General features: G+C 35.6%; 1 protein-coding gene across 2 annotated transcripts in view; it reads left to right on the top strand.

The window, feature by feature from the left end:
* LOC108708431 (phospholipid-transporting ATPase VA) overlaps positions 1 to 13,514 on the top strand; it is a 77,049-nt gene extending 63,535 nt beyond the window's left edge. The window contains exons 14-21 of one of the 2 annotated variants that reach the window (XM_018247118.2): positions 832 to 1,159; positions 1,501 to 1,577; positions 2,600 to 2,725; positions 7,339 to 7,539; positions 7,799 to 7,879; positions 9,507 to 9,611; positions 9,851 to 10,038; positions 12,085 to 13,514. In XM_018247118.2, coding sequence (XP_018102607.1) covers positions 832 to 1,159; positions 1,501 to 1,577; positions 2,600 to 2,725; positions 7,339 to 7,539; positions 7,799 to 7,879; positions 9,507 to 9,611; positions 9,851 to 10,038; positions 12,085 to 12,727 — 1,749 coding nt within the window. In that variant the 3' untranslated portion in view covers positions 12,728 to 13,514. Of the gene's footprint in view, positions 1 to 831; positions 1,160 to 1,500; positions 1,578 to 2,599; positions 2,726 to 7,338; positions 7,540 to 7,798; positions 7,880 to 9,506; positions 9,612 to 9,850; positions 10,039 to 12,084 lie in introns of those variants that run through there. The other variant, XM_041582379.1, reaches the window with a different exon arrangement.
* Positions 13,515 to 14,651: the final 1,137 nt, after the last annotated feature.

Below are 14,651 nucleotides of genomic sequence, written 5' to 3'. Positions count from 1 at the left end.
AACTGTGTGTGTTTTGAAATATATTTAGCAGCTAGTTTCAGGTAAGGGAGCAAGAGCAGGCACTTAAAGGAACAGTAACACCCAAAAAATTAAAGAGTATTTTAAAGGAATGACAATATAATGTACTGTTGCCCTGCACTGGTAAAACGGGAGTGTTTACTTTGGAAACACATCTATAGTTTATTATAGATGTGTATAGATGTATTATAACAAGCTGCAGTGTAGCCATGGGGCTATAAATTCTGAAGAATCCTATTAAAAAAATACAGAGATTATCTGCTGTGGATTGCAGCCCCCATGGCTAAAAAGCAGTCATTTTTTATAAACTATAATTGAGTTTCTAAAGCAAAAACACCAGTTTTACCAGTGCAGCACAACAGTACATTATATTTTCATTACTTAAAAACACTTACATTTTTTGGTGTTACTGTTCCTTTAATGCAAAGGATTTAAACCGTATATACCTACCCTTCTTAGTGGAACTGTAACCTCCTTTCTAAGCAGGTAACTAGTAGGGCTAGAGATGGGCTTAACCAAGAAAAAGTTAAAAAATAAATGTAATCATGTCGCAAATATTTTATCCTTGTGTGTTGTGTTTTCTAATTCACAATAGTTCCCCTTTAATATTCTATATGTAATTATGTAGTTTGTGAAGCTAGCTTGGACTGCATAAACTATTTAAAAGCAATAAGTAAAAGCAAAGTGTAGCAATTGTTCAAGTATGCGTATCTGTACAAATATATAATGAATTTCTAGACTGTCAAGTGCACTAACTGCAAAAAATCAGCGCAATGTGACTAAGCTCTCACTGTCCCGTATTTTTCTATCCAGGAAGAATGTTCTATGTTGCTTGAACAGTGTTTGCACTACGTACAATCCAAGTTTTCAAGTGGCTCTCAGGAAAAAGTCATTGGCGAGACTGGCATTGACTCTGTCCAGAACAATACTCTTTGGCCTCCAGATTTAAAGCAGTCTAGCCTTGGACTTGTGATAGATGGAAAAACCTTAGCCTTTGCACTAGATATAACACAGTCAGAAAAATTTCTATTACTTGCTAGAAAATGCCGTTCAGTTCTGTGTTGTCGTTCCACCCCTCTTCAGAAAAGCATGGTGGTAAAGCTTGTTCGTGATAAGCTCAGAGCTATGACTTTAGCAATAGGTAAGTATCTCATTTTATAGATCTGGTCTAATTCCATATTTTTTCCATATTTATACGAGTGTTTTGTTAGGTTTGTGTACCATACTTCTATTTCATATTTCACATAACATTATCCACACATGAAACTCTCCCTGTAACTACTTTGCTACTGATTACTAGAATACTTTTTTATAGTAGTTTGCTTCATTTGATCCCTAGTGCACCCAACAGCAGATTGCTCCAGTAATGCCTTTTACTGCTAGCTAGACCGTTGTTGCTGTATCTAAAAGCTGGAATTCTTCGTATTTTATATTATATCTTTAATTGTTTCACCTGTTTTTTTTTTTGTTTTTTTTAAATAGGAGATGGAACCAATGATGTCAGCATGATACAGGTGGCTGACGTTGGGGTTGGAATCTCTGGTCAAGAAGGAATGCAGGTCAGTTTGTTGTTCTAAATTTAAATTTGTGCATAGAGAAATCTTTTCTCACAATTGACTATGCATAGTCCTTTGGACGTTTCACCTCACTAGGGGAAAGTCTGGGATTTTTGTTCCAATCAATATAGGTAGCAAGTCCTCTCTGCTCGCCACATAGGATTGTTGCTCTATGATGCATCAAAGTCAGGAAACTAGGTTGCCTTGAGATTTTTTTGAGGGATTTTATTTTATTTTGGGTATTTATGGGGTTTTTTTTTGTTTGTTTGTTTTTTATTATTTACATAGCAGGAAAAAATACAAATTGCCTTTTGTTTTTTCTCTAACCAGTAATAATGATATTAATGTTTGTAGGTGGATTATTTACACTTAGAACTTAAAATAATTTAGTTAGAAACATTTATTTGGATAATACCTAAAATCAAATAGTAATCTCTTATTATGCACAGAGAAAATGGATATGTAGCAAATTAAATTAACCTCTCCTTGCACTCCATTATATGCAATAAAGCAAATTGATTTTCCTTTTCACTCCATTACACCTCCCAGAACAAATTTTAAACCCAACACATCAGACTGACTTTTAGTTCTGTGCCATTATACTTATTAGACAAAATTTTACATCTAATTGCACAAATTTTTGCTCAGTGGGGCAAAAAGACATCTGTGTGCATTTCAGTTCAGTGCACAGTGTAATGCTGGCTACCTAAATAAACCTTTTTTGTGAGTGTTAGTTTAGATTCATTTTGCATGGATCTGTGTAAAGTAGCACAAAACAAAGAAAAACATAAATGTGAAGAAAATCACACTTGGCCTTATACAGCTAGGTTTAATGTAGCCCACATGGGCATCCTGTTTTACTCATTTATTCAAGAGCTTAGGAACGTTATGTTTTTTTGCTTTACTTGCTAGACTCCTCTATGTAGCCCAGATATTTTTTTCTTATCAGCTGCTGTTACTCACCTGAATGATTGTGTCATTTAATGTAATCTGAATAGTAAGTTTCCTTTCTTTTGTCCTTGTAGGCAGTAATGGCAAGTGATTTTGCTGTTCCAAGGTTTCGGCATTTGGAAAAGCTTTTGCTTGTTCATGGTCGATGGTGTTATTCCAGGCTGGCCAACATGGTCTTGTATTTCTTCTATAAAAATGCAGTAAGTTACAGCTTGTAATGAAAATATACAACTATGCTGTCAATTTAACAAATATATCCAAGTGTGTTTTCCCTTGGACTTTGCATCATTAATGCCCTTTGTTTTCTCTGGGTCTCTAGCACCACTAGGACATTCTCTTCCATTCCTGCCAGTCTATTTGTTTAAAATGTTATAACTGATGTACTGCATTATAAAAAAAATAAATACTTGTTTTTTTAAAAGGAGCTTAAACCACTAGACATGGCAATTTGTTAGCTACCCTCATAGTGAGCCCAAATGCTAACCTTCTGCACCAGTGAGCCTCTTTAAAAAAATATACATAATTTTTATTTGGAAAAAATATACTATATATGTGTGTGCCCCCACACACACATCTAGCTTCTGCCTAAGGAAAACCCTTTAGAATGGAACTCTTTGCGCTCCTTTAACCCCTTTCACCTTAACTGTGGTGCCCTGCAGCAAAAATTCAGATTCACCCAAATTCAAGTGTCTGGTCAAACTGAATCCTTAAAATCATGTGATTTTTTTTATTTTCCATGTGCACAGCGCGCAGTTCTTTTTAAAATCTTCCTTTCTCTAATTCGCATATGCAAAACCCAGTGGGTAAAGTACTAAATGGTCTAAAGTTAACCAATCCACAGCTAGCATTGACTTTTCAGCTTTTTAGAAATATGCTTTTGATTGGTTGCTATAGGTTGAGATAAGCAAACTTTAGACTTTTTGTTACATTACCCTATTAATGACTTTTATTACATAAATTAATAAATCTTCATTGATTCCTTGATTCCTAAATGCTTTCTTACTACAGACATCAAGCTTACAGGCTTATAGTTTCCAGCTGAGGACAAGTTCTCATTTTGAATATTGGCACCATATCAGGAATATGAGTCTCTTGGCATACTGCCAAGAGACTCATGCTAGGGATGCTAGGGATTCACAACAAGCATTCTACTGTTTTGATGAGTATAGCACCAGCTTTTCAATAATGAACCTTGCCTTAAAAATACATGCTTTGTTTTAAGAATGCAGATTAAGTATGTGCAAAGAAATCACCTTTTAATAACCACAGTTTAATGAAAATCTATGGGATTCATTATTATAACCACTTAAATTTTGAAAAAAATATATCTTCATATTCCCTCATAAAAACAAGAAATGAACTGCAGAGAAATTCTGTCTGGGGGTGTAGAGGGTTTAATATAAATCTGTCTGTGCAAGAGAAATTATCTATGGATTTCATTTCCTTCATTAAACTACAGTATAACTTCACCCCTCATCTATATCGTACTGCATTATAATCTAATGCTATGTATGGAAAATACTCTTGAATAAATGATCTGCAGTATCTGCTTTGCAATTTCCACTTCAGCAGTTTTAACATAGATTCAATAAGAAAATTCAGTTTTATTGAACACAACTGCACACTTAAATTGACTACTTTACAAAACTTCAATATATAGGCATTTTGTACAGTGAATTCCCAAAGCTATGCAGGAAATAAAAGTTTTAAATGCCTCAATGTTCTCATTTAAACACGTAATTAATATTTTCATCTGCAATTTTTATTCCTTATGCTTGTTCGTGTCTTAAATAATAACTGGAAGTATACATTTTATTTTTGTGCTAAAAACATGCAATAAAATTCCGAAAACTACTTCAGAAAAGGACATCACTCCACTTTTTCAATATACCAACCCAGGGGATTATTTTTCTTCTCAGCACAGTGGCCATGTTGCTCTGGTTTCCCAGCATTCCCTGCAGCTCCCTGGGCAGGCTCATGCAGTACAGAAATTCTCCAAGAAAGAGAAGCATACTGTCCCTGGGTCAGAAGTGCCTAGGATTTTTACCTTTCCTTACCAGCGCATTAAATATTGTTAACAAAACTTCAGTGTGGTGCACTACCAATGTGTTTGTGTACTAAGGCCTAACAAAGCTTTAACTAATTTAAATAAAGGATGAAAAAGGTAATGCAGCTTTGTGATGCAGCAAAGTAATAGATTTATTTGTTTCTGGTTAAACCTACCTTGGACCTGACCATTTTGCTTTCGAACAGTCATCTCTGATGACTTCTGAGTGTCAGAGGCTGGGACTAGAATCCCTTTCATAATGGCATTTGTACTGTCAATTTAAATACAGTGTGAATGTTTGTCTTTTAAGGAGAACTAAACCTTCAACTGGCATAACTCCATTGTGTTGGGCATTTTAAACAATACCCCATTGTAGTCACTTAACCCCTTAAAATGTTTCTTTAAAACATTTCAGTTGCACGTAAGTGCAGATTTTCATCTAGTGGGGCAAGTCATATCCTTTTCCTTCTCTCCTTTTTTGTCTGCTGTCACTTATCAGGACATGCGCAGAACCCTCAGTCTGTCTTGTGTGTGGGCACAACCTGCAGAAGTGTAGTGTAGGAAAGATTCAAGTTTCATAGAGTATCCCCTTCAGAAAAAAATGCAGCCAGTAATGTAATTAAGCACAAATATATACAGAAGACCAGGCTGCACCTTATTAAAAGGTGATTCACATAGAGAGGACCCATTAAAAGCTTGCACATGAGCAGTATTAGACAAATAGGCATAAAGGAAAGGGAGAAGCAGATGAACCAGTAGCAACTGCATCTAAGATGGCAGCCTAGGGAAGGAGAAATAAGCATTCCTTTTGGGCTGGTTTTTTAAAATACATAAGATCTGGCAAATTTGATTATAGGGGTTGGAGAAAGAGAAACTATGATGCAATACTAAGGGGCAGATTTATCAAGGGTCGAATTGAAAATTCTAAGTAAAAAATTTCGAATTTCGAGTAATTTTTGTGTACTTCGACTAGGGAATATTCCAAATTCGATTCGAATTTGAAAAATATTCAAAAACTCGAATATCGAAATCTATCATGTACTGTCTCTTTAAAACTTCGACCTTTCGCCGTCTAAAACCTGCCGAATTGCTGTTTTAGCCTATGGGGGACCTCCTAGAACCTATTTGGAGTCATTCTGTGTTTTTTTTTTTTAAATACTTTGAATTGAATTTGATCGAATGCGATCTTACTTGGATTTGAACGATCAATTTTTAATTATTTGATTATAATAGAGTCTATGGGAGACAGTCTTTCTGTAATTCTGAGCTCTGTGGATAACTGGTTTCCGTATAATGGATCCTATACCTATATTTTGAGAGACAAAATATAAAATGCTATTGCTGTAACAATTTTTAAACCTAGTGTTAGAATATAACTAAAATTAGAAAAGATCAGGAAAATCTTCCCCTCTAATCACAGGGCGTAAGATATTAATAAAGTAATATTTGTGTGTTGTAATCAACCAGCCAAACAACAGAATGCTGGCTGACTAATATCAATGCATTGTTATACACATATTAGGAGCCAAATTTTTTTATATTTACAACACAGAAGTAAAATTTGATGTAAAATTACCTGTTTATACCTGTTTATATAACTCCAGCATATATATATATATATATGAGATAATCAGGAAGCCGGCACAGCACGTCAAAAAGTCATCGCTGCCTGGGTGCAATATGCCCAAAAATTAAGTAGAGAAGTGAAGAAGCTCGCACTCACAGGACTTATCAAAATCAAAAATGGTGTTTATTTCAATATAAGTAACTAACGTTTCGGCTTGCACTCAAGCCTTTCTCACTTTGAGAAAGGCTTGAGTGCAAGCCGAAACGTTAGTTACTTATATTGAAATAAACACCATTTTTGATTTTGATAAGTCCTGTGAGTGCGAGCTTCTTCACTTCTCTCTCTATATATATATATATATATATATATATATATATATATATATATATATATATATATATATATATACCGGTATATATATAATATCAAAACAGGGGGTTGTGGGAGCACTCTAAAGGCTTTAAAGTCTATATATAAGTATAATAAATGCTATTGCATATGTACCCAAAAAAGGGGTTATTTTGTTACAAAGTTATGATCATAAAATTGATAAGCCACCATACCACGTCAAGGTAAACCCCGAATGGCGGTCCCTAACTTGTTTTATTTTTTATGTGCATTCTAGCATTACCTGTAATCAATGTCCGTTGAACGCTGTTTTTTCACTGAGGGCTAAATCCTCCCCAGCCAGCAATCAGGCTTTTAAAGGAGAAATATTCCCAAAACAAATGCCCAATTTTAAAAGCATAGGATCACCACTAGTTTAAAGGGGGATATGGGGTGCTACAACCACTGTTCTTTCCATGTCTGAGTGGATTTTTCTGGGGCTTCCTCTGAAGCTCCAAAAACATGCAGACCCGTTTCTAATAAAATTGACCCTACCTTGTGTGAATGTGCTATGGGCAGGGACTGATATGATTGTTATATAAATAACATCATTTTGTTTTAATTAGAATGCAATGTCCAGCCATTTGCTGGTATAGGAACTTTATGCCTTCATAATGTCCTGCCTAGCATTGTTTTATTTTTTTGTTAGTGCTGTATGATTCAGGGCAATGCCCACTCATTTAGATATGAAATAATGTGCATATATGCATGTATATTCATTCTTATCAAACATATATTACAAGAAATCTGATTTCTGTGCGTTTTTTTCTACTTTTAGTTAGCACAAAAATTGTTTTTTGTCTCGTTTCTAGATGTTTGTGGCTCTTCTTTTCTGGTACCAGTTCTATTGTGGATTCTCTGGATCAGCAATGATTGATCAGTGGTATTTAATCTTCTATAATTTATTATTTTCATCCATTCCACAACTCATCACTGGAATTTTGGACAAAGACTTGCCGGCTGAAATGCTGACTGCTAATCCCGAGCTCTATAAAAGTGGACCCAACATGGAGGTGATATGATAAGATATAGGTCACATAAACACAGAGTAAATTTAATAATATACATTAATAAATGTAAATATTTTTGTCAGATAATGTAAGATTTTGTTCTGAAAGATTAAATTATTACTCTTAAATTCAGAATAAAGCAATTTTCACAAGTTTTTATTTCCATTAAGTAAATGAGAAATAACTCTTTGGGCGGTTCATTGTGATAGTTGCTAGAAAGATGAACTGCATGTGTTTTAAATGATATTTTTGCACTTTCTAGGAATACAAGCCTCATATGTTTTGGCTTAATATGGTTGATGCTTTCTACCAAAGCCTTGTATGTTTTTTCATCCCATATTTTGTAAGTAGCTTACTTTTTATTATTCTTGCAGTGGTTCTTATTCTGCTTTCTTCATCTGATATTTATTACGAATCTACCTTTCTAACGCATGTTCCTCTTCAAACTTTTCTTAATACATTACATTATTTGGCTACTTTTCTTCTTCCTGTTTACATCTTGGCAACCTAATGACACAGTGTGCACATAATCTCAGGACATATAATATCTCTCCTCTTTTTCCCAACTACCATGTGTAATATTAGATAGATCTCCTACTTACTGTAGACATTATCTTAAGTTCTGCAGACTACTTCATTATCAAGATTCAGGCCTTTCTCTCCAATTCCTGTCATTTACAGTTGTCTTTGACTGGGAGTTTTGTTGGTAATTGTCTCTTCACCATTTGTGTACAGCACTCTCTCCATAATGTGATCTTGCCTTGCCCTCGTCGCATGTCTATTTGCTTGTCTCTTCCGTGCATTAAATTGTAGCAATTGCTATTCATCTTTTTCTGTGGAATTGACCTTCATTTCCATGGATTGCCTCCTTTCCTAACTGTAATGAATCTTCTAAAGCAGCCTCTTAACTGTACTGCTCTGACTATTCCTCCACTTGTTTAGCATATGTTATGATAATCTCGAAAGATTGCATTACGTGTCACAGTCACAGTTTGACTCTGTAATACTTATATGTATACTTATGTATGGTATATACACTATCAAATCCCCATAAATCTGCATTGCACATGCACACCATAAATATTCTTTCTAGCCATAGGGGCAAATTCACTAACCTTTGAAAATTTGCCAGCGACCGCTTTGCTCACAGCGCAACACTTCGCCAGGCATAGATTCACCAGGACAATGCTGATTCGCTAAAATCCGAAGTTGCATCCAGGGAGCTGAACGCTGGGGAATTGTGCTAGTGTTACTGCGCCAAGCAAAGCGAAGTTGCACTAGCGTTGCCTAATTTACATACGGCAGGAAGTTAAATTTGAATGGACGTATATGTTGCAGCAAATACATTACACTACACAAGCATAGGAAATCTTAATAAAATAAAATGAAGTTGTTATAATGCCCTACACATGAGCCCAGTGTATAGTTTATGTGCCATATGTTAGGAAATGTATGGGGGAAGCCGGTTACCCCAAGTCTGGCACAAGAGGTAACGTTCAGTAAAATCCGCATCTTAGTGAATTTACGTAGTTACGTCCATTCGCCAGAGCGCAAATTTGCCAGGCGTTAGGGAGCGAAGTATCACTAGAGACTGTCTCCTTCACTAGCGAATTCGCCCGCGTTAGTCATTTCGCCCTTTAGTAAATTTGTCCCCTAGAATCTTATCTCATACCACCAAAAAAAAGCCCAACCTTACATATCAATATACTGTTCTTTTACTATAGTGTACATTTTAAAATCACCTTTCAGACCCTTTGATTTTGTTCTCCTCAAAAACATTTTCCTCTCTCAGGCTTGCCCTCAACAATCCATTGATTTGCAATGTCTGATGTGCTTGTTTTTTTTTTTTTTTTCAGGCAGTGCCCTCTGACTAAGTGTTTGTTTACTGAACTGCTCTAATTGATTCATACCATGCAGTTAAAAACCTAAATGCTATATCAATCAAAATAATGATGTGTTTTATTCTCCAGAGTTTCTACGATTCTGACATTGATTTATTTACCTGGGGGACGCCAATTGTGACTTGTGCACTTTTCACGATTATGATGCACTTGGGAATGGAAACTAAAACATGGGTGAGGGAAAAGATAATTTTAACTTGGTCAGTTAACTGCTCTAATTGGTAAAATGTTTAATCAGGTTTTTATTGAAAAATATTGGTTAAGTCAGGGCTGCAAAATATCACCAGGAGTAGCTGCAAATGAAATAATCTAGGGCAAGTTATGTAAGACCTACTTTAAAACTATAAACACATTTCTGATAACCTTGGTGCTCCTTAGGTTTCGCTAACTACTTATTCTTGATTTGTTTTCAGACATGGATCAATGTATCTTCAATTGTGTTCAGCATCCTTTTGTTTTTTACTGTGGCTCTTGTTTACAATTCATCTTGTCCAACATGCAACCCTCCTTCAAATCCCTATTGGACTATGCAGAAATTAATGGCCAACCCTTTATTTTATTTTATTTGCATTTTATCACCTGTTACAGCATTGTTGCCAAGGTATTTGTATTTTCTTTTTATTCATTATCATTTCATGTCCTGTTTTGTTTCTTTCAATTGCCATTTTCCTGCATAAGAGGTTTTATTTGCACCTAAAATGTAAGTAAGTAAGAGTAATGGTGGCGCAGTTTTGGAATTACTGCTGTTGTGGGTATTTGTAGTAGAATATACAAAATAATATGGGGACTGCCTTCTAATGCCAAGATAATACATGGTGGTGTGCACAAAGGCAAAATGGGGTGAAATTCAAATGAGGGGGTCAATAAGTGGATACAGCTGCAAAAGGTTTTTCTTATTTTGCCCAATACCTTCTTTACGCACACTCCTTTCAGTATCTGTAAGAACATTTACAATCCACATTGCTCTTTTACTATTTGGCCCCTATTTCACATTATGGCTGCATCTTATCCATCCTAAACTACAGCTATTTTTATACTTTGTAATATAATTTAAGTTTTAAATAATGATCTCTTAACCCTATAGAATATTTTTCCTGATTATAATCTGGGCAGTTTAGCTGGGCATACACACTGGGCAGTCAGATATAAAATGCCAATCTGGCCCCTTCAGACCAAATCAGCAGCATATCTGCCCATGAATGGACCCTTCCCAGTTTCAAAATCCTGTCGGGCAAGGACTGCATCGACATGATGATCTAGTCCTCTCATAACGAGCATAACAACTGGATCAGTCTGTTTGGACCCAGCACATAAATTGCCCAGTTGGGCAAAGATCCACTGGTTTGATGGCCTCGCCAAACAGGCGTATGGTTATGTGTATGGCCAGCTTTACACAGTAACTTTGGTGGTGCAGTCATAGAATAGTGATTTCTTTAAGATCAGGTGAATCATTGAATACTTTCTGTCATTTATATATTGAATTACAGAATGAAGCCACTTTTTAGCAGAATGCAAGCTAGAATGCTCATAAAATTCATGTGCCTTTTGTTCAAGGGCCTCCAGGCACTTACACAATACAATTATAGGAGCCCTTATCCGGAAACCCAATATCCAGAAAGCTCCGAATTACGGAACGGCTGTCTCACATAGACTCCGTTTTACCCAAATCCAAATTTTTAAAAATGATTTTCTTATTAAAACAGTAGCTTGTACTTGATCCCAACTAAGATATTATTAATCCTTATTGGAAGCAAAACCAGCCTATTTGGTTTATTTAATATTTAAATTAATTTCTAGTAGACTTAAGGCATGAAGACCCAAATTACGGAAAGATCTGTTACCTGGAAAACCCCAGATCCCGAGCATTCTGGATAACAGGTCCCATACCTGTAATATATGAGCAGAATGCCTGTACATAATAATACCTGTTATGGAGGCACATAATAAACATGTATAACATAAATATCATCTGTTGCTTAATTACTTATTTCTTTTTTCAACGAAATGCATTTAGTTAGAGAAAAACATAAAGATATTCACATTAGATCCCCCTTGTACCTTGCAGTGGTCATCATTTAACAAGATTTTTATTTATTTTTTTTTTTTATTTTGATTGCTCATATCTGAAGGTCCATGACTTATACTGATAGACCACTGTGCATAGACCCCATAGACAGAGTTTTGGTTCTGTGAGATATGACCAGCTCAACCAAGTATCACGTGGGAATAGTATTAGTAATATTAATTGCATTGTAGAGAAGGCACAGACGTCTGGCATACTATTTCCTACAATAAATATGTGAAATTAAAGAGTGATACCGGCACATAATAGACAGTGGTAAATATAATTTTAAATGTCATCGTTCATAAGTATTATTTCAAAGCCCTAAAATGAGAATGCAGCTTTACAGTTTAATACATTTATTCTACAATTTAAAACAAAAAAAACATTATTTTCAAATATTTTTCTGGAATTGTTGGAGTTCTTTAGAATTTTTTTGCCTCTTGCCCACTGCCACATTGTGAAATGACCATGTTACATAAGTTTGCTTAGCTATGCTTCACAATCTTTGAGGGTTATAAGTATAAGTTATAAATTCTCTGTTCAGATATGTATTTTAAGCATTTTCCTGTTTTCCATTTGTAGGTTTTTATACAAATCTGTCCAGGGCACTATGTTTCCAACACATATACAACTTGGCCGCAGACTGCTGAGAGCCCATCCAGAGTGCCTTACTGGTAATCTTAATAGATTGAAATCCAGCGCTGCATCTGAAATGCAAAGTAAAACAACAGAACCAAATAACTATAGCATTGCTTCAAACACAAACCAAAGACAAAATAATATGGATCTTGACCAAAATCGCCAGTATTATTCCTCACCCAATGAAGCAAGGAATGAGACAGCCAGCCATAGCTTTTGTTCCTGCGAGGATATTTCCAGCTGTGTGAAACCTGGAGCAAGGAACAATACTTTTTACCATGATTCTTCTATACTACTTGACACCTTACCCTTGGATGAAACATTCCAGTGGAACTCAAAGCTAGACCAGTCGGATATCAGTCTAATAAACTGGGTGACATCAACTCCCTTGTTTAAAAAGTATAGCCAACATGTAAACAGTATCAACAGTATTCAGGACAGTCTGAAAGATACTGCTTTTTCACCAACTGGCTCTTATAGCCCCAAAGACCAGGAAAGTATTGCCATATGCAATCCACATTTCCATGAAGACACAGTAATTAGGACTAGTGGAAATGGGGAACTGCAGCAAACAACTTTTTTATAAAGAAAAAAAACTTTTTTTTTTGTTTTCCATTTTGCACAGGTATTTTTATTTTAATCTATAGAGAACAATTAGAGGTACAAAATATTTTTTATGTTCTATAAATTTTATATATATATATATATATGGTTTGTGTCTATCAGTAAGTAAGAGGAATAGTGCTGTAGCTCAAGATGTGCCTACTGTTGTCAAGGCCGGGGTTCCTGAGCAAAACAAAAGCATTCACAATGATGAGCTTTGTAGGACTAGCTGCAATTCCAGTGTTTTGCTCACAAACTGCAATTGTTTTTTGGGAAATGACCAATGTCATGGTAAATTACAAAGCTTTGGAATAACGCCTGCATTTGCTTCTTTTTACGTTAATCCTGCAAATACCTTCATTCTGTAAGCTTCATTGTGATGTATATTCTATACATACAAATACTGTATATGTATATTATAACACACACAAGTACAGCATAATGAATGTTTACGTGTAAGTCCAAAGAGTAGGGCAAATGTATTTTTCATTTAGAAGAGTATATTTGTGAGATGGAGTAAATTGATTGCACTTACAGGTCTTAAGGAAACAATATCCTCAAATGTAGTATGTAGACACTTGGGTGCTTGTGAGAGCTGCCACTAGGTACAGTAATAGGCCTGTGCACATGAGGACACTACCAACACCACCCCTCCTCTTTCTCTCACACAAAGACACACACAGAGTATATATTCAGTGTAAAATGTATATTCAGAGATTAACAAATATTGAATATTTTTCATCTCTTTTTAAGTACTAGGTAGCTGGTTATACCAAATTTTAAAAGAAGATATATTTATATTTCTTTAACAAAAGTCTATATGGCATGTGCGTTATTGTGCCATTAAGCTGATGATTCATAGAGGAACTTTCAGTCAATTACACTGATTGAATGTAATTCTTAACATTCTTAACCATACTGAAATGTGCAACATTTCAAGCAGATTGTATTGTTATTTATAAGTGATACATTTATACATTTGTTGGCAGCACTAACGTAAAGCTCCAGTAAAATTAATTTATCCTTTGTTTATATATATATTTTGTTTGTGTGAATTTAGACACGTTTGATGGTCTGAATACCCAAACCATTGTCTAGATTGCAAACTTGAAAGGCAATACTAAAAGGTCCATGTATGACTGCTTTTTTAGATTTTAGGTGACGGTGGAAGCAGAATATTCAGTAGGTTATACATCAATAAAAAGCAAGAGTGTTGCCTCAAAATTCATCATTAAATAAAAATGAATAACTAATAAATAAAAACTGAAAAATCTCTTTCTGTTAGACAGATAAAGTTTTCGAAGTTTTGCCTGGGCAGTAACCCATAACAACCAGTTACATTTTTTCTTTCATAGTTCGAACTGCAGCTTTCTGGTTGGTTTCTATGAGTTACTGACCAGGTGCAGATTAGCCAAATGAGCCTGTTATCATTTAAATACTGATAAAATGCATTAAATAATCTTAAAGGAATAACATTTAGGGCTGGGACACACTGGGCGATTTGGGGAGATTTAGTCGCCTGGCGACTAATCGCCGCGACTTTCCACGACCAATCTTCCCCGAATGCCTCCCCTCGCTCTGCGCCTGGCTAAAATGAAAAATCGCCTGCGCTAATCACACGCGGCGATTCGTTTTCCGAAGTCTTCGGACGGAAAACGAAGGAAACTTCGGGCGACTTCGGAAAATGAAGGAAACTTCGGGCAACTTCGGAAAACGAAGGAAACTTCGGGCGACTTCGGAAAACGAATCACCGCGTGTGATTAGCGCAGGCGATTTTTCGTGAGGAAACTTCGGGCGACTTCGGAAAACGAAGGAAACTTCGGGCGACTTCGGAAAACGAATCGCCGCGTGTGATTAGCGCAGGCGATTTTTCATTTTAGCCAGGCGCAGAGCGAATGGAGGCATTC

The sequence above is a fragment of the Xenopus laevis genome, chromosome 2L (genome assembly GCF_017654675.1).
Source record: "Xenopus laevis strain J_2021 chromosome 2L, Xenopus_laevis_v10.1, whole genome shotgun sequence".
Lineage (NCBI taxonomy): Eukaryota > Metazoa > Chordata > Amphibia > Anura > Pipidae > Xenopus > Xenopus laevis.
This window is presented reverse-complemented; position numbering and strand designations above follow the sequence as displayed.